The sequence below is a fragment of the Salvelinus alpinus genome, chromosome 7, assembly GCF_045679555.1.
Source record: "Salvelinus alpinus chromosome 7, SLU_Salpinus.1, whole genome shotgun sequence".
Lineage (NCBI taxonomy): Eukaryota > Metazoa > Chordata > Actinopteri > Salmoniformes > Salmonidae > Salvelinus > Salvelinus alpinus.
The window spans coordinates 34205824-34226573 of record NC_092092.1 but is presented as its reverse complement, the minus strand read 5'-3'; the positions used below and the strand labels follow the sequence as shown (position 1 = coordinate 34226573).

General features: G+C 43.8%; 1 protein-coding gene across 4 annotated transcripts; it reads left to right on the top strand.

Annotated features, from left to right (window-relative positions):
* The first annotated feature begins 2723 nt into the window (after positions 1–2723).
* ldb3b (LIM domain binding 3b) lies at positions 2724–20750 on the top strand. Of its 4 annotated transcripts, none has more exons than XM_071409939.1 (10): positions 2724–2845; positions 3033–3340; positions 10558–10709; positions 10986–11061; positions 14670–14692; positions 18093–18290; positions 18576–18605; positions 19718–19887; positions 20079–20115; positions 20248–20750. In XM_071409939.1, the coding sequence occupies exons 2-10, from the start codon at positions 3245–3247 to the stop codon at positions 20351–20353; spliced, it is 888 nt and encodes a 295-aa protein (XP_071266040.1). In that variant the 5' UTR covers positions 2724–2845; positions 3033–3244; the 3' UTR covers positions 20354–20750. The 4 variants fall into 4 exon arrangements, with proteins under 4 accessions (XP_071266040.1, XP_071266042.1, XP_071266039.1 ...); XM_071409941.1 differs by having other exon boundaries at positions 2733–2845; positions 3069–3340; XM_071409938.1 differs by lacking the exons at positions 14670–14692; positions 18093–18290; positions 18576–18605 and adding an exon at positions 12643–12944 and having other exon boundaries at positions 2733–2845; positions 3069–3340.

Here is a 20750-nt window from a genome sequence, read left to right as displayed (position 1 = left end):
GGTCATTGTCTATTGCCTATCATCATTCAGACCTGTCACCTGTGTGTGTGTGTGTGTGTGTGTGTGTGTGTGTGTGTGTGTGTGTGTGTGTGTGTGTGTGTGTGTGTGTGTGTGTGTGTGTGTGTGTGTGTGTGTGTGTGTGTGTGTGTGTGTGTGTGTGTGTGTGTGTGTGTGTGTGTGTGCGTGCGTGCGTGCGTGCGTGCGTGCGTGCGTGCGTGCGTGCGTGCGTGCGTGCGTGCGTGCGTGCGTGCGTGCGTGCGTGCGTGCGTGCGTGCGTGCGTGCGTGCGTGCGTGCGTGCGTGCGTGCGTGCGTGCGTGCGTGCGTGCGTGCGTGCGTGCGTGCGTGCGTGCGTGCGTGCGTGCGTGCGTGCGTGCGTGCGTGCGTGGTTAGAGAAAGGTTAGGGGAGATGTTTCTACTGTATATGGTCCTAACCCAGTGCCCCAGACAGCACCATATTGATAAGATAATAAAGATATTGTAAGTGTATGAGAGTGTATGTGATAAGGTGTGTGTGTACTCAATTGTGTTAATTGTCATTTCGGCACACCATACACAGCCCTGCCCCAATTTATGTTTGCATGTGTGCGTAGCCCTTATGCAACACATAACAATCCACAACATTTAAGCAACACTGTTCTTTCTGAACGTCCATTTTGAACGTCCATTTTTCTAAATGGCACCCTATTCCCTAGTGTACTACTTTTAACAAGAGCCCTATGTAGGGAACAGGGTGGTATTTGGGACAGTGTATTTCTCTGCTGCGCGTTGACTCTATGGTTGTAATGATCTCTCTGGTGTGCCAATACAGATTCTGTTGTGGTTCTGAACGTTGACGAGCTGATTGATGTGTAATGTCTTGTATCGATGAACTGATTGATTTGTTATGTCTTGTATTGAGGAAAATAGCAACTTTTCAGCTGTTATATCATTGAAATATTACTCAAAATCGATGTTCTAAATTATGTGAGGGTTTATTGTAGATGTGTGATGGATGCGTAAAATGGTTTATTTTAGTTGTTTTTATGTATTTTTCTAAACAAATGTATTACTGGCAGCTGTGTGTTGGTATCTGGTTGGTATCTGGTTGGTATGGACTATTTACCATCAGCAGTGTATGTGAGTGTTGTGAGAAGTTGGATAGAAAATAAAAATTTGCTGATGTGGGATCAGGACTTTGAAAACACATCTTATCATCGGCACAGTGAACGGTACATGTCAGTATGAGGATTAGCATGTGTCTCTCCTCTCCTTATTAACCTGAGTGCAAGTCTCTCTCTCTCTCTCTCTCTCTCTCTCTCTCTCTCTCTCTCTCTCTCTCTCTCTCTCTCTCTCTCTCTCTCTCTCTCTCTCTCTCTCTCTCTCTCTCTCTCTCTCTCTCTCTCTCTCTCTCTCTCTCTCTCTCTCTCTCTCTCTCTCTCTCTCAATGTGTGTGTACCATCATTGTGTGTGTAATGTTTTCTGCCACAGCATGACATGGGCAGAGAGGTATGCACTTTCCATTGTGTATGTGTACACAATATCACAGCCAATCATGACACTGGCGGGTAAGTCAAACAGTGTCATTCCAAAGTGCTCAGGGCAAGCAAATTGGCTTGTCCCACTAGTGATCAGCAGAGTTGTAGTGACATATTTAGAGATTTAGAGATATCTATCTATTATTTTGAATGCTAGAAAGTTAAGTATGTCATATATTGTATACAGATGTATTTTTTTATTGCAAATATGTGTCGCTAAGATTTATGTAATTGCTGCTACCGCCTTAAAATAATTCATTACAAAGGTATAGGAGGACCTCGAGCATTCACACCAGTGGAAACTGTAATTGGGGGAGGGTCTATATTAAAGAATATTATTAGCTAATCACAGCCTTTTAGTATGTCATCAATTTGAGGATCCTATTGTTCATTTGGTCTGTCTAAATAATAAGTGTCCTTGGTGTTACTCTGTTTAAATGAAGGTAACTTACATTGTGAGCAAAAGTATTAATCATATCACCTTATGAGCAATCATTTTTAAAGGGTTAATGACCTTAGAGTTGAGCATCTGTGGCCTCAATTTATGAAAATCCTCAATAACCCTCAATGTGTCATTGGTGTTACGATCATTAGTGTTACTTACTAATCCTACTGGTGGCACAATGCTATCATAATGGTAAAACATATTTAAAATCATCTAGCTGCCATAGTAGTTGATTAAGAATGGGAAGATATACCCACATTTCAAGACCTACCCCTTTTCACCTTTCTAAGTACACAAAAAAGCATGTACAGTAATCCAACATGTACATTTTGAAATGTAATAGTTGAATGTCCTAACATACTGAGCTGTCAAAAGGTGTTAAAAAAGCGTATTCTTTATCATCTTGTTGATCATGGTGACTGTCTCCTGGTAGAGGTGCTTCTAGGGAATCAGACATCAGACTTCGGTAATGTGTTGCTTCCCCTTTAGAGAGCTGGGAGAGATAACACAGAGAGAGAGAGAGAGAGAGAGAGAAATAGAAAGAGAGAGTGATAGAAAGAGAGAGTCAAGGAGTGAAAAAGTGATGCAAAAGGATATTGTGACACATTGAGAAGGTGAGATCACAGCAAAACAGACATTAAAAACAAAGAGAGAGAGAGAGAGGAATTGATTGATGCGAGGGACAGATAGAGGTAGAGCTAGGGGAGAATGTGTGGGGCTAAGAGGAGTCTATATCTGTATGTGTGAGTAATGCAGGGTGATCAGAGTGAGGCATGCTGGGGGTAGGATTACAGGTCTTATAAGGCCCCTGTGCCATCCATTCCCGTCTCCGTCTCTGCTCCACTCAGCTATTCTTGTCCCGTCTGTCCCTTACCCTCAACTAAGGCAAGACCTCTCTGACAACACTTTTATACACATTTTAATGCTTTATTCAGGTTTTCAGTGTTAGGTGTATACTAGACTAGCTGTTGTATGGTTTTAGGTTTAATTCGTTTTGAGTGTGAAGGTGTGTAAGTGTGCATACATGTGTGTTTTTCACACCTGTGTTTGTGTGTGTGTGTGTGTGTATCAGAAGCTTTTCAGCGCCTGCCCTTCCTCCCCCTATCAGGTGTTTGTCCCAACCGTCTGGAAATAACAGGGGGGAGAACTCAGGAACGAGACTGAAGGAGGGGAATCAGAAAACGAGTGCAAGAGGAAACAAGTACAAAGAGGACAGCGAGTGAAGGAGGAAAGCGCTTTCAGGAGGAAGAAGTGTGTGTGTGTGTGTTTTATCCAAAGCTGAAGATGGCTACGTACACAGTAACTCTCAATGGCTCCGCGCCATGGGGTTTCAGACTACATGGAGGAAAAGACTTCAATATGCCACTTACCATCTCCAGGGTAAGACACTACGCACTTTACGCTTTTCCTGTGTTAGAGAAACAAACTTTGAGTGTGACAAATAGTGGTTATGGTTCGTTGCTGTGTGTGTGTGTGCGCACGTGCTAAATGTGTGTGCGTGCGTGTAAGTGGCTCTTATGTAATGACGTAATGATTGATGACAGATGACGAGGGGTGAGGGATGACCTGCCAGCTAGAGTTCTAAAATACACTTCTCGCCCTCTCTATCACACCCCCCTCCTCTTTCCATCTAGACCTGTTGCTGTAGTCGTGTGTTGTTGCACCTGCCAGTTACAATGACGTATTTCCAGTGGATCTGGAAATGGGAAATAGCAGTAGGGGGAGGAAAGAAGGTTGAGAAGGGAGAGGGCATCAGAGAGGGAGAGAGGGGAGGAGAGGTGCGGTCATGTGGAAAGCTGTGTGTTACCTAAAGCGTCCTGCTGGGCCTCTCAGATGCCAAGTGTGTCTCTAAAGACATCCTCTTTGTCCATCTCTGGTCCTCTTACTATCTCCGGTCAGGTCTGAAGACAAACAAAGGTACATAATGGTTGGCCCATTTCTCAGACCTGCTGGCTGCTTTGGAGCTGTGAACTCCCAGTCATCTCAACTCTGTCTGTAGTCTGCATCAGCTACCTGATGCTGTGTGAGGAGAGAGTGTGATCTCTGGATAGTCTGATCTCTCCTCATTACTGTAATGATTTAGCAGATGTGAGGTACATAGCTAGCTAAATAGTCAGCTAGTGAGTGCTAGCCCATTTTGAGACTTTACCTTCCCTGAAACCTGAAGTGGAGCTGTTCTAGTGTTGATATTGATGAACATGATGGCTTCTGGAGCATAACGTTTTGTTGTGAATAGAGGATCACACACAGTTTCCCAGTTTCTCCTTGACTGTTTGTGTGTTTCTGTCATGAAGGGGAAAAGCTACAGGTTTTGAGAATCTGGGTTGAGCAGGAAACATGAAATAGAGGCAGACAACAAAGAAACATTTTTTAAAACATTTATTTTAGAGCATGATTCTTTCCATAACTTTATTTTAAGTTGTACCAATCGCTGTAGTAGCTGACGTGTATTGTGTTGAGTCATCCGCATACATAGACACACCGGCTTTACTCAAAGCCAGTGGCATGTCATTAGTAAAGATTGAAAAAAGTAAGGGGCCTAGACAGCTGCCCTGGGGAATTCCTGTTTCTACCTGGATTATGTTGGATAGGCTTCCATTAAAGAACACCCACTGTGTTCTGTTAGACAGGTAACTATTTATACACAATATAGCAGGGGGTGTAAAGCCATAACACATAGGTTTATCCAGCAGCATACTATGATCGATAATGCCTAAAGCCTCAATGAAGTCTAACAAAACAGCCCGCACAATCTTTTTATCATCAATTTCTCTCAGCCAATCATCAGTCATTTGTATAAGTGCTGTGCTTGTTGAATGTCCTTCCCTATAAGCGTGCTGAAAGTCTGTTGTATCTGGTCAAACACATTTTTTCCCAAAACTTTACTAAGGGTTGGTAACCAGGCTGATTGGTTGGCTATTTGAGCCAGTAAAGGCGGCTTTACTATTCTTCGGTAGGGGAATGACTTTTTCTGTTGCTGGCATGTCATGCGTAAGTTTGCTAATCTTGCCAATGAAAAAAATCATTCAAGTAGTTGGCAATATTAGTGAGTTTTGTGATGAAAGAGCCATCGGATTTAATGAATGATGGAGTGGAGTTTGCCTTTTTGACCAACATTTAAGTTAAGGTGCCCCAAAGCTTTTTAGTATCATTCTTTATGTCATATATCTTTGTTTCACAGTGTAGTTTCTTCTTCTTTTTATTCAGTTCAGTCACATGATTTCTCAATTTGCAGTACGTTTGCCAATCAGTTGTGCAGTCAGACTTATTTGCCATTTATTTTGCCTCATCCCTCTCAACCATACAATTTTTCAATTCCTCATCATTCCCCAAGAATTTAACAGTTTTTACAGTCATTTTATTGATGGGTGCATGCTTATTAGTAACTGGGAATTATTAGTAATTTCATAAATGTGTCATAAATGTGTCTGGTTGCTTCTCCTTAAACCCCACGGACCAACACATATTCTTTACATCAACAACATAGGAATCACTATAAGACTTCTTGTATGACCTCTTATACACTATATTAGGCCCAGCCTTTGGTTTAACTAGATATGGCTACTATATTGTGTCACTACATCCGATGGATTTGGATACTGCTTTCAAGCTAATTTCTGCAGCATTAGTAAAGATGTGATCAATACATGTTGATGATTTCATTCCTGTGCTGTTTGTAACTACCCTGGTCGGTTGACTGACAACCTGAACCAGGTTGCAGGCATTAGTTACAGTTTGAAGCTTTCTCTTGAGTGGGCAGTGTGATGAAAGCCAGTCAATATTTAAAATCACCCAGAAAATATACTTCTCTGTTGATATCATATACAGTGAGGGAAAAAAGTATTTGATCCCCTGCTGATTTTGTACGTTTGCCTACTGACAAAGAAATTATCAGTCTATAATTTTAATGGTAGGTTTATTTGAACAGTGAGAGAGAATAACAACAAAAATATCCAGAAAAACGCATGTCAAAAATGTTATAAATTGATTTGCATTTTAATGAGGGAAATAAGTATTTGACCCCCTCTCAATCAGAAAGATTTCTGGCTCCCAGGTGTCTTTCATACAGGTAACGAGCTGAGATTAGGAGCACACTCTTAAAGGGAGTGCTACTAATCTCAGTTTCTTACCTGTATAAAAGACACCTGTCCACAGAAGCAATCAATCAATCAGATTCCAAACTCTCCACCATGGCCAAGACCAAAGAGCTCTCCAAGGATGTCAGGGACAAGATTGTAGATCTACACAAGGCTGGAATGGGCTACAAGACCATTGCCAAGCAGCTTGGTGAGAAGGTGACAACAGTTGGTGCGATTATTCGCAAATGGAAGAAACACAAAATAATTGTCAAACTCCCTTGGCCTAGGGCTCCATGCAAGATCTCACCTCATGGAGTTGCAATGATCATGCGAATGGTGAGGAATCAGCCCAGAACTACACAGGAGGATCTTGTCAATGATCTCAAGGCAGCTGGGACCATAGTCACCAAGAAAACAATTGGTAACACACTACGCCGTGAAGGACTGAAATCCTGCAGCGCCCGCAAGGTCCCCTGCTCAAGAAAGCACATATACATGCCCGTCTGAAGTTTGCCAATGAACATCTGAATGATTCAGAGGACAACTGGGTGAACGTGTTGTGGTCAGACGAGACCAAAATTGAGTTCTTTGGCATCAACTCAACTTGCCGTGTTTGGAGGAGGAGGAATGCTGCCTATGACCCCAAGAAACCATCCCCACCGTCAAACATGGAGGTGGAAACATTATGCTTTGGGGGTGTTTTTCTGCTAAGGGGACAGGACAACTTCACCGCATCAAAGGGACGATGGACGGGGCCATGTGCCGTCAAATCTTGGGTGAAAACCTCCTTCCCTCAGCCAGGGTATTGAAAATGGGTCGTGGATGGGTATTCCAGCATGACAATGACCCAAAACACACGGCCAAGGCAACAAAGGAGTGGCTCAAGAAAAAGCACATTAAGGTCCTGGAGTGGCCTAGCCAGTCTCCAGACCTTAATCCCATAGAAAATCTGTAGAGGGAGCTGAAGGTTCGAGTTGCCAAACGTCAGCCTCGAAACCTTAATGACTTGAAGAAGATCTGCAAAGAGGAGTGGGACAAAATCCCTCCTGAGATGTGTGCAAACCTGGTGGCCAACTACAAGAAACGTCTGACCTCTGTGATAGCCAACAAGGGTTTTGCCACCAAGTACTAAGTCATGTTTTGCAGAGGGGTCAAATACTTATTTCCCTCATTAAAATGCAAATCAATTTATAAAATTTTTGACATGCGTTTTTCTGGATTTTTTTGTTGATATTCTGTCTCTCACTGTTCAAATAAACCTACCATTAAAATTACAGACTGATCATTTCAATGTCAGTGGGCAAACGAACAAAATCAGCAGGGGATCAAATACTTTTTTCCCTCACTGTACATTATCAAGCATTTCACACATTTTATCCAGATACTGACTGTTAGCACTTGGTGGTCTATAGCAGCTTCCCACCTGAATGCGTTTTAGGTGAGGCAGATTAATTAACCTGTAGCCATATTACTTCAACAGTATTTAACATGAGATCCTCTCTAAGCTTTACAGGAATGCGGGTCTGAATATAAACGGCCACACCTCCACCTTTGTCTTTTCTGTAGATCTTATAAATGTATTGCTACCACTATATCATCAAATGTATTAACTAAGTGAGTTTCAGAGATTGTCAAAATATGAATGTCATCTGTTACTAGCAAATTATTGATTTCTTGAATCTTGATATGCTAACGTGGGCTATTTTTAGCACTTTTCTGGGATGCTTGATTGTTTTTATTTAGCAGAGGTGCTCAGGTTATTTATGTTAGTGCAGGGTGAGCTGCACACAGTGGACTTCCTCAGTGCTAACAGTATAACTCTGGTTCATAGACACATGATTACTGCATACAATAGCTGTAGGATCAGCAGAGGCATTCAGGGCAGTTAGAGGGACATGAATTAGGTTACTTACATCGTGTCTTCCAACGCCCCTGGGATAATGTACATTTTCTGAAGTATTGTGACAACTCAGCGACACAATGGCAGGGATTAAATGAGCTGGGCGTGGGTCATTGATAAGTCATTGTCTCAACGCAGATAGTGTCTAGTAGATAGTGCCGTGTGATTTTGCCTGGAGGATAGATGTAGGCCTGTTCATCATTATTTCCATGTTCTCCAGAGAGACGGAATACATGGTTGTGTCCCATGGCAGAGTAATGAATATTTAGGAATGGATAATAAGACCGTGATTTGTCCGAAAGTTGGTTCTGATGGATGCATGCATGCGTGTGTGTGTGCGTGTGTGTGTGTGTGGTGTGTGTATAGCTGATTCAGCATGAGCAGAGCAGGGTGGTGAAATGTTAAGGGAGCAGATGCTGTTAAGGAGAGAAAAATGGTGCTGCTGTGAAGCCATCCTGAAACAACCGAACAATTACTCACACACACAGATGCGGACGCACGCTGAATAAATGAATGAATGAAGGCAGAAGGCGTCACTGAGGAGAAAGAGGAAAAGAGAGAGGGAACAGCGAAAAGAGATAGATAGAGAAGGCGGGTTTGAGTGGCACTAGCAGGTAGTTGGGGGCAGTTAGGTTAAACAGAGGGATGCAGGAGGCATCAACAGCACTCTTTATTTTTATCTCTTTAACGAGCTGCCTGTAAGCCTATCCTCTATCCCAGTCCAAGCCCAGTCCTCAGTCTACCCCATACCTCAGCCTTGTACCCCGGCCCCTACTCTACCCCTGACTCCCTAGTTCCCCCTAGTCCCCCAGTACTCCCTAGTCCTCCAGTGTCACGGCCGTCGTCTAGGTGGAAATGACCGGACCAAGGTGCAGCGTGGTGATTGCACATTTTCTTTTATTTAGAATGTCGCCAACAAAACAAGAAACGACCGTGAAGCTTACTAGGGCTATAGTGCCACTAACAAAGTCAACTACCCACAAACACCAAAGGAAAAAAGGCTGCCGAAGTATGATTCCCAATCAGAGACAACGATAGACAGCTGTCCCTGATTGAGAACTACACCCGGCCAAAACATAGAAATACAAAACATAGAAATAAAGAAACTAGAATGCCCACCCTAGTCACACCCTGGCCTAACCAAAATAGAGAATAAAAGCCTCTCTATGGCCAGGGCGTGACACCCAGACCTACTTACTCTGCCCTAAGAGTTGTACAGAGACTGTTGTGCATCCATCTAACTCTGCAAATGTAGCAGACGGTGGTTTGTGAAATTCACTCTTCAGCCTGAAGCGTCAGGGCTTGGGCAATTGAAGGCCTTTTTCAATAGCGCAATGGGTTGGAGCGCTATAGGAGGGCGGTCGCGTGTGTCCTGAATTTAAGTCTCTGTATGAGTTGAATCAGGAGGAAGTGGTACTTGCTAAGCATGCAGCTTGACATCTTTTACAACAACTGTCTGAGCAGTCTGTACTGCTCATTCGGTGTTTCTATCAAAGCTTTTCTCTGTGGTGTTTTTTAAAATGAGGACGTTAGTTCAGATCAGCGTTTTCTGCTACTTTTCTCTAGTTGCTGTTCTATCACGGCCCAGTCATACCACTTTAAAGTTGCGTTTGAAAATGGTGCCCATTTCAAATAAACTATTTTGGATAACAGTTTTTAGTTTTTGTTGTTTTTAGAGGAGTATAGTATACTCAAGCAGTAGAAAACCAGACGTACCAATTTTCTGTATCGGTCAGCATCAGTCGACTTCGACAACTGATCTGACTCCTGCTGTTGTGATTGGTGCGTTAGAAAGCTGTGTTTCTTTTGTGGAGCATCTTGACTCATTGAGGTGTATCCTGTGGAACATGACAGATAGACAGTTGAGTTCTGTTAAGATGTTGATCTGAAACTATTCTGTAATAGTGTTAATACATGTTGATCCATCCTGGTGTGTCCTAGTGTGATGACAGCAGATAACCTGACCGACACTAGGATTATCTACTTTAGATTATCACACTCTGAATATCTACCTTATATGCTGAACAAAAATATAAACGCAACATGTAAAGTGTTGGTCCCATGTTTCATGAGCTGAAATAAAAGATCTCTGAAATTTTCCATACACTAAAAAGCTTATTTATCTCAAATTGTGTGTGTGTGTTTGAGCAGAAGTATCCATGTCAGTTTCTCTTACATAACCCTGCCTCTGTTACTCTCTCTCCCCACTGGGCACACACTGGTTGAATCAACGTTGTTTCCATGTCATTTGAAGAAAATTATGTTGAACTAACGTGGAATAGACGTTGAATCGACTTCTTTGCCCAGTGGGGCTTGCTTGCTCTCTCTCTCTCTCTCTCTCTCTCTCTCTCTCTCTCTCTCTCTCTCTCTCTCTCTCTCTCTCTCTCTCTCTCTCTCTCTCTCTCTCTCTCTCTCTCTCTCTCTCTCTCTCTCTCTCTCTCTCTCTCTCTCTCTCTCTCTCTCTCTCTCTCTCTCTCTCTCTCTCTCTCTCCTCTTCTTCTTCATTCTCTCTCTCTCTCTCCTCTTCTTCTTCATTCTCTCCTTCCCTTCCCTCAGTCTTGCTCCCTTCCTCCCCTCCTCCTAACTCTTCTTCTTCTGCTTTCTCTCTCCCCCTCTAGATAACTCCAGGCAGTATGGCTGCAGGGGGCAGTCTAGTCCAGGGTGACATCATCACATCGGTAGACGGCCTTAGTACAGAAGGCATGACACACCTTGAGGCACAGAACAAGATTAAGATGGCCTCCAATAAACTGGCCCTCACCATGCAAAAGTAAACATACGCACACACGCATGCATGTATAGAAGCACACACACACACACACACACACACACACACACACACACACACACACACACACACACACACACACACACACACACACACACACACACACACACACACACACACACACACACACACACACACACACACACACACACACACACACTAGATCTTAAAATACTTAGAATATAACATGCAAAACTACATAACACATGTAATACTACTTACAAATGTAAATGTCTGTTGTTGTGGCTCTGCACCCAGGTCGAAACGTCCTACCCTTGTTGCCATGGCAACACCCAGAATGGACTCCCCCATGTCAGTTATTCCTCACCAGAAGGTAAACACACACATGCACGCACACACACAAAAAAGTTTCTGCATTTGAGTGTCTATGCGAGTGTCCTTGAACAAAAGAAGACGGGATCAATTGAAGACTGGAAGGGCTGTGTGTTGGCGCCCACTAGTGTTTCTACTGCAGCTGTAGCTTCCATATTAAAGAGCAGAGGATCAAGCTCTGGCCAAGTCAATGACTGTTGATGAATGGACAAAGCCATCGATCACGTGACACCATTCATTCCTATGTGAAGACTCAATAGCGCGTTGAAGCCAAATGAAGTCGGTTAAGATGCCATCTCATGGAGACATAACATGCGCCGTTTGAGTTACTCCAGGAAGTGTCGTCGCACGCTAGCTCAGTGCTGCTTCCTCTCATTGAGTAACTCAAGTTGAAGGCCAACTGGGGTACTGGAGGCTTCCATTACCAACTCCATTATCCTAATAACTTCTTCTTTGTGTTATTTTAAACCCCCTAGAGGCGATATCTGTGCCCCTGCAGAAATCTAACTATTATAATAAAAAAACTTCCCATTAAATCCATCTGTTTAAGCTCGAGAAATATGTTTTTTTTTGCATGGGCTGTGTCTCAATCCACCACATCCGCTGATGTCGGGCTTCCACATCTGCGGTGAAAAGTGTTAGAGCTACAGGATCAGGAGACATCCCGAAAATTGATCTTCGCGCAAGCCTGTAGCGTCCGAAAGCTACCAGCTTCCTTGGACTCGTCTGAAGTCAGTACCGCCGATGTGTCAACTTCTGTTTGTATAATGGTTTGGGCTACAAACTATTATGAACCCCACCATCGGAAGGTGAGACTCACAAACACGTACATGTTTTGCTCTACGATGCCCACAAGCCTCACAAGACTCGTCTGAAGGTAACCCGGTATCAGTTTAAAAAAATATTGGAAGTACATATGGAAGTACTTTAGCGCAAAGAAATGCTTAAATATGGGTTAAACATTTAAAAAATAATTTTAGGACAGACACTCCTAAACATTCTTCCTTTTTATAAATTATTTGACTGTTTTGCCATGTATTAATATGTTATTCAAAGTGTTTCTATTGGCTAATAGCAGTGAAGCCAAATTCTATGTTTTATCAAATATCTGTTAAAATTCCAAATCGAATAGCTAAATGATCCTTGTTATTACCGTCTTAAAACAATTCCATATGTTAGCTTAGTAAAAACCCAGCCCCGGCTCTTAGACCTCAAGGAATTGGTTCAAGGACATACATCTGGTGTATTAGAAGCAATTATTGGTACCGTGATTGGATGTACACAAAGACTGTAATTTCTCCATTCACCATAACGGGGGGGACGCTAACGCGGTCAGTCTTGAACTTCCGTGGCTTCAATGAAAGAGGGCAGTTGTTCTCCCCTGGGACAAATAGCGAAGAGGATACACCACCTCTATCTATCCATCTATCCATCCATCCATCCATCCATCCATCCATCCATCCATCCATCTATCTATCTATCTTTTCCCTCATTCCAATCCATCCATCACTCTTTATTTCTTCCTGTCTTTTTCTCCCCATTTTACTCCCGAGTCCCTCACTCTACCTCTCTTGTCATTAAGGAGGGTGAGCATGTTAAAAAAGAAGTAGAAGAAGAAGAAGAGGTGGAGGTGAAGAAGTTTGGGAGACTATTGTCTAAAAAGCCTGTAGAGCCAACCCCTGCCCTCCGTACACCCTCTCCTCTCCTTCCCCCCTCCCCTGCCGCTGCAGTGTCCTCGAAGGGACAGTATAACTCCCCCATCAGCCTGTACTCTGCACACACTCTCAGAGAGATGGCCCTGCTGCAAGGCAAGGTTGCAGGAGATGGGGTAGGGGACGCCAAGCTGGGAGGAGAGGGGGCAGACAGCGGAGTGCCATTCCTAGGGTAGGTAGCCTGGGGCCATAATGAAATGGTACCCAGTTCCCTGTATAGTACACTTATTTTGGCCACGTGTTCCCTTTATATTGCACTTCTGTTGACCAGAGCCTCACTGAGTTCTCGATCACCACCTCCGACAACAAAACATCCAAACTAACTAGGAAACAAAACACTCCCTCCTCTCCTAAACACTGGGCCTACTTCCCTCCTCACTCTGTTCCTGTCCCCTCCCCCGGCTATCTCCACTCTAGGACAACTTAGGGTATGAGCCGGTGGGGGGGATCACACATCCCTGCCCCCCTGTGTGCACATTAAACAGGACAGTGATCAAGAATACTCAGAACATTCCGTGATTTTCCTGGAACACATTCTCCTGGCTCACATGCACACTCGCCGCCCGAAGTGGTACCGTGCACACTCTGACACACACCTGGACTGTCTCCAGGTAACACTGCACCACACTCTGTGGATGACGACTACAGTCATTCCGCTGACGACATGTACTTTAGCTGTTAGGAGTTGATGGCCTTTGAGGGAGCATCGCTGTCACTTCTTTGCTAAACAGCTGGGCTGGGGGGTGAAGTTAGGTGGTTGTGCTGATCAGCATATGGTAAACGTGTCCGGTAAAGTGTCGGTAAGCACGGCCGTATTCTCACTGCAGATCCCTGGTTCAATACAGGCGACCCTCTTTTTGTAAGCTCACACATACACAAACTCGGGAACAGCTGCTTCTCGGCACGTTGGAATGCTCCACTCGGGTTACAATGTATCCCAAGCCTCCATCTCATACAGTATCGCACACGCACACGCACGCACGCACGCACGCACGCACGCACGCACACACACACACACACACACACACACACACACACACACACACACACACACACACACACACACACACACACACACACACACACACACACACACACACACACACACACACACACACACACACACACACACACACACACACACACACACACACACACACAGTCCCAGGATAGATCCATCTCTATATTCAGCACATGACACATAAGCTTCAACAATTTGTGTAGTGTGTGTGTGTGTCGGGGGTTTGGGCTGAAAGTAAAAAGACATTTCGGTTCTCTCCAAGAAAATGAACAATAAAGTACTCTTGTTTTTCTTCTTCTGTCTGAGTGTTTGTGCGTACGCTTGTGCATGTCTCTGAGTGTCTGTGTACGTGTGTGTGTGTGTGTCATGTGATTGTGGAGCTTCTGCTCCTGTCAGTTAGTCTGCTGAGTCACAGGGAATCCTGGGAAATATCACAGTTGATGACACCCAACTGCCATTATAAACTGGGTGGTTCGAGCCCTGAATGCTGATTGGCTGAAAGCTGTGGGTTTGTCAAAACATTTCTTGTTACTGCTCTAATTACGTTGGTAACCAGTTTATAATAGTAATAAGGCACCTCGGGGTTTGTGGTACATGACCAATATACCAAGGGCTGTATCCAAGCATTCCACGGTGCGTCATGCTCAGGAACAGCCCATAGCCGTGGTATATTGGCCATATACCACACCCCCTCGTGACTTATTGCTTAATTATAACACACAGAAGGACTCCTATAACTCCTATACCTTACTATCACTCTGGTAATATCTGCTCTCTCCTTCACTCTCTCTCTCTCTCTCTCTCTCTCTCTCTCTCTCTCTCTCTCTCTCTCTCTCTCTCTCTCTCTCTCTCTCTCTCTCTCTCATATTGTTACAGATTATTGCAAACACGGCTGGAAAGTCAGTACCATCTGAATGTGCAGAATTTGCATGAACAAAGTTTAAGAGGTTGTATGTGTGCATGCTTAGCTGCGTTGTACTTCGTGAATGGCATCTTGCCCATAGTGTGAGCATTGATCAATTCTCTAGTGATTCATCTTTGTCAGAATCATCCTGCCAGGTTGCTGTGTGTATGTGGCAGACTCCGCTTGCAGTACAAGATAACTCTTAATCAGTCAAGGTTCATGCACAAACACGGATATTGAAACAATTCTAAAAATCAACTGAGCATGCTAGGAAATATGATAATGATGGGTGTTGTCTTGGTTCAAATTGATGTGTATGAGTTCAGGCCCCTGTATTAGGGAAAAAATAGGGCCTCAAAATAAGGCCTTATGAAATACGGATGGTATTGTGTTCAATAGATTAAAAAAATATGATAACATAATCACTTAGGATCTCACTTGGTGAAGTCCATAGGACCAAAAACAGATGAATGAAATGTCTCTGTTACTAACAAATACAGTTAAGGGTGGAAACTCTACAATTTACATGAAAGGCACTCTGGGAAATATTTGAATAATGCTTTTTTTAAACTAGGCAAGTCAGTTAAGAACAAATTAATATTTCCAATGACAGCCTACTCCGGGCAAACCCGGACAACCCTGGGCCAATTGTGCGCCGCCCTATGGGACTCCCAATCACTGCCGGATGTGATACAGCCTGGATTCAAACCAGGGATTGTAGTGACACCTTTCGCTCTGGGATGCAGTGCCTTAGACCGCTGCACCACTCGGGCGCCCTAAGCAATGTGATAATTTATCACTGTTCCGGTGTGTATGTGAGTCCACAGACTCCACACTTTCAGTGTTGATTTAACATTCTCTGTGTAAATAGTTTTTATTTAACACTGGAGAATTTGCTGTGTAGACATGCGTTCACAGTATATTCCGTATGGTACTGCACATATATGTGTGTGTGTGTGTTGATGTGTGCATGTACACATTGGTAGTATATGTGCATTAATAAAGAATCATAACTAACTAGGAGTGCAGAGTGTGTTTGTGTCTTACAGCCTGTTTCGTAGTGGCTTGAGTTGATTTGGTTTTCCTTGCTAGTCCGTAAAACGTGTCAGAGACATTGTATTTCTTGATCACTTTGTGATCAGGTGAATTTTCTTGAAGTCATGGCTTATGCTCAATATACTAGTCCTGAGGTGACACTATAGACAATGTATTTCAAATCAAATAAATAATAAAGTAGGTCATTTGTAGAAAAAGGGAAGTCACCTCAATCTGCTTACATTGTACAGTGGGGAGAACAAGTATTTGATACACTGCCGATTTTGCAGGTTTTCCTACTTACAAAGCATGTAGAGTTCTGTAATTTTTATCATAGGTACACTTCAACTGTGAGAGACGGAATCTAAAACAAAAATCCAGAAAATCACATTGTATGATTTTTAAGTAATTAATTTGCATTTTATTGCATGACTTAAGTATTTGATCACCTACCAACCAGTAAGAATTCCGGCTCTCACAGACCTGTTAGTTTTTCTTTAAGAAGCCCTCCTGTTCTCCACTTATTACCTGTATTAACTGCACCTGTTTGAACTCGTTACCTGTATAAAAGACACCTGTCCACACACTCAATCAAACAGACTCCAACCTCTCCACAATGGCCAAGACCAGAGAGCTGTGTAAGGACATCAGGGATAAAATTGTAGACCTGCACACGGCTGGGATGGGCTACAGGACAATAGGCAAGCAGCTTGGTGAGAAGGCAACAACTGTTAGCGCAATTATTAGAAAATGGAAGAAGTTCAAGATGACGGTCAATCACCCTCGGTCTGGGGCTCCATGCAAGATCTCACCTCGTGGGGCATCAATGATCATGAGAAAGGTGAGGGATCAGCCCAGAACTACACGGCAGGACCTGGTCAATGACCTGAAGAGAGCTGAGACCACAGTCTCAAAGAAAACCATTAGTAAAACACTACGCCGTCATGGATTAAAATCCTGCAGCGCACGCAAGTTCCCCTGCTCAAGCCAGCGCATGTCCAGGCCCGTCTGAAGTTTGCCAATGACCATCTGGATGATCCAGAGGAGGAATGGGAGAAGGTCATGTGGTCTGATGAGACAAAAATAGAGCTTTTTGGTCTAAACTCCACTCGCTGTGTTTGGAGGAAGAAGAAGGATGAGTACAACCCCAAGAACACCATCCCAACCGTGAAGCATGGAGGTGGAAACATCATTCTTTGGGGATACTTTTCTGCAAAGGGGACAGGACGACTGCACCGTATTGAGGGGAGGATGGATGGGGCCATGTATCGCAAGATCTTGGCCAACAACCTCCTTCCCTCAATAAGAGCATTGAAGATGGGTCGTGGCTGGGTCTTCCAGCATGACAACGACCCAAAACACACAGCCAGGGCAACTAAGGAGTGGCTCTGTAAGAAGCATCTCAAGGTCCTGGAGTGGTCTAGCCAGTCTCCAGACCTGAACCCAATAGAAAATCTTTGGAGGGAGCTGAAAGTCCGTATTGCCCAGCGACAGCCCCGAAACCTGAAGGACCTGGAGAAGGTCTGTATGGAGGAGTGGGCCAAAATCCCTGCTGCAGTGTGTGCAAACCTGGTCAAGAACTACAGGAAATGTATGATCTCTGTAATTGCAAACAAAGGTTTCTGTACCAAATATTAAGTTCTGCTTTTCTGATGTATCAAATACTTATGTCATGCAATAAAATGCAAATTAATTACTTAAAAATCATACAATGTGATTTTCTGGATTTTTGTTTTAGATTCCGTCTCTCACAGTTGAAGTGTACCTATGATAAAAATTACAGACCTCTACATGCTTTGTAAGTAGGAAAACCTGCAAAATCGGCAGTGTATCAAATACTTGTTCTCCCCACTGTAGATAGAGACTAGGTACAAAGTAAGCAGTGATAGTGTGAGAGTGATGAGAGAAACAAACAGGTACTATACAATCAGATATAGTGTACAAGAGAGACAGACAGGTAGTGGTAGTGTACTGGAGAGACAGACAGGTACAATGTAATCAGTGGTACTGTAAATGTACTAGAGTGAGACACAGGGAGTTAGCTAAATCATTAGTAGTGTTTATCATATGTGTGCATTACCTTGTAGTGCTGTGCAGTGTGTGAGCCCGCAGATTGAGGAAGGTAAGTGATAACTCTTAACCCTACTCCTGTTGCACCTCTCACCATCCCTGCACCTTTTTTTCTCTCTTTCTTTTCTCCCTCTCTCCCCTCTTTATATTATCTCCGCCCGGTCGTCTGACTCCCTTACAACCTGTGAACCCAAATATGGATCCCCATTGCCACCTGCCCCCTTCATCGCACAAAACCCAACCAACCCTCCCAAAATGACCCTGTACCCACCGGCCATATTGCTCTCCAGTCAGGAGTATGTGCCCAGCTTTAACCCCATAGCTCTGAAGGACTCGGCTCTGTCTACCCATAAGCCCATCGAGGTGCGCGGCCCGGGAGGCAAGGCCACCATCGTTCACGCTCAGTACAACACCCCCATCTCCATGTACTCACAGGACGCCATCATGGACGCTATAGCCGGACAGTCACAGTCCAAGGGCCATGAGGGGTAGGAGAGCACACACACAATGCAGAGAATACATTTTGTGTTAAGAGGCGGGTACTCTGTCTGGGTCCCAGTTATCGTCTGTGTCAATCCCATCTTTCTTTCTTTTTTTTTAATCCTTCCTTCCTTCCTTCCTTCCTTCCTTCCTTCCTTCCTTCCTTCCTTCCTTCCTTCCTTCCTTCCTTCCTTCCTTCCTTCCTCTACAACCCACCAACCAATCAACCACCCTGTGTTGTGTCATCCACCCCCAAACCCCCACCTCGCCCCCCTCTGATCATGTGACCTCAGTGATGATGTACCTGCTGGCTCCCCCCTGGCGTAAGTATCACCCTCGACTCACCCTTTACTCACCGCCTACTCACTCTCCTCTCATATATGATATGTAAATAACGTGTAATAAACTAATATTGGGCTCATGTTCGGCGTATACGCTGTAAGTCTAATAAACAGTATCAAACTCACATCTGTCTCATATGATATCATCACATGATACATTTGCATATATCATATGGTTCTTGTATTTTTCACATGGCTCTATCCATGTGTCTAGCTATTTTTCTCTCTGTGTAACTGTCTCATTGTCCGTGTGTCCAGTTTCTTGCATCCAGAGGTGAACTGCTGTGTTTCAGGGGTTAACTAAGCTGTTTCAGAATGTTTTTAGGGGTTAACTCTGTTCTGATGACATAAAAGGGAATTTTCTGAGTATCACTGGTCTCCCCCTCCTGTTCTAACCCCCCAAAACACTAGATGATGCTCCTAACCCTACACACTAAAAACAAATGGTTCGATATAGTGACAAATAAGGGTTCTTTGGCTTGTAACCATAGCAGAACCCTTTTTGGTGCTATATGAAACCTTTTTTTGAAGGTTCTATAAAGAACCATGCTCATCAGGTTCTAAATGTAATACATGACACAATAATACAAACTATCGAATTTTAACAATATTATTTGGCTATTAAACCAGAATTTTAAAAAACTGTTTGGTTCCACAAAGAACCTTTATTAAGATTGAGAAAGGTTCTTTATAGAACCATTCCACATAAAGGTTCTGTAAATAACCATTACAAAATTATTCTATATAACACCAAAAAAGGGTTCCGCTGTGGTTACAACCCTTTTCGGGGCTATATAGAACCCTTTTTTAGGGTTCTTTATGAAACCTTTATTAAAGGTCCTATAAAGAAAAATACCATCGTTTTTATTTTTGGGTAAAGGAACAAGTTGAATCCGGTGGGTGTGATAGCTCTGAACCAGCTGGGGGACGATGTGTAGAGAATTGAGAACGACTAACTCCAGGGTTTAACAAACTTGGTCCTGTGCAATGTGCACCGAGCCTGTATCCTTCTTCTATCCCCTATGGTCTGCATTCCGTTGACCTCTTTACCGCATCTATGGACTAGTTACTGACACCATGTCCCCTGCCTGCAGTGGTTCCCTGCCTATGAAGGACCCGGTGGTTGACAGTGCGTCTCCAGTCTACCAGGCTGTGATCCAGACACATGATAGAGACGAGGAGATTGCCGAGTGGGCCAGACGGGCTGCCAACTTGCAGTCCAAGAGCTTCAAGATGCTGGCCCACCTCACCGGCACCGAATACAGTCAGTACACCTCTAGTCAACGACCTCTTTCTCTCGCTCTTGTTCTGTCTAGCTCTTATTCTCTCTCTACTCTCTCCTTCCCTCTTCATCTCATGTCTTCTCTGTCTCTGTACTTCAGAGATTTCTCCTCTTCATGTTTTATGTATCCTCACCTCTCTTCTCCCTCTCTTCTCTCCCTTCTCTGTCCTCAGTGCAAGACCCAGATGAGGAGGCCCTGCAGAGGTCGAGGTGAGGCGCGCACGCGCACACACACACACACACACACACACACACACACACACACACACACACACACACACACACACACACACACACACACACACTTTACCCTCCGTCTTAATCTCTCTGTCTTTCTCCCAGGGATAAGTTTGAATCGGAGGTGAAAGGACCTCGCTTCCGCAAGCTGAAGAACTGGCACAACGGGCTCTCAGCTCAGATCCTCAATGTCCCTGAGACTCCCTTCTAATTGATCTGCCAGGTCTATCCTTTATCTTTGGAATGATTAGAATGTTTGGAATGGTTTTTGTTTTTCTTTCTTGTTGGTTGTTTTGCCTCTCCTAACTGATAGGGAATTGTACAAAAAAGTATTTAAGAGAAATTGTAAAAGTGATCATGTAAACACACACTCGCGAACACGCGAACATGCGCGCACACACACACACACACACACACACACACACACACACACACACACACACACACACGCACACACACACGCACACGCACACGCACACATACACACACCTATGTACGCATGCTAACAATTAACAAAGATGCACACACAAATACATAAGAATGCACGTATACCCACACAATTTAAATGTACTATTATCAATGTGAATAAATATTTTCTTTAAATCAAA

Coding starts and splice junctions, on each gene's coding strand:
- ldb3b (XM_071409938.1), top strand. CDS start 3,245: ATGGCTACGTACACAGTAACTCTCAATGGCTCCGCGCCATGGGGTTTC. Junction 3,341..10,557: donor TGCCACTTACCATCTCCAGG/GTAAGACACTAC, acceptor CTCCCCCTCTAG/ATAACTCCAGGCAGTATGGC. Junction 12,945..19,717: donor AGCGGAGTGCCATTCCTAGG/GTAGGTAGCCTG, acceptor CCCTGCCTGCAG/TGGTTCCCTGCCTATGAAGG.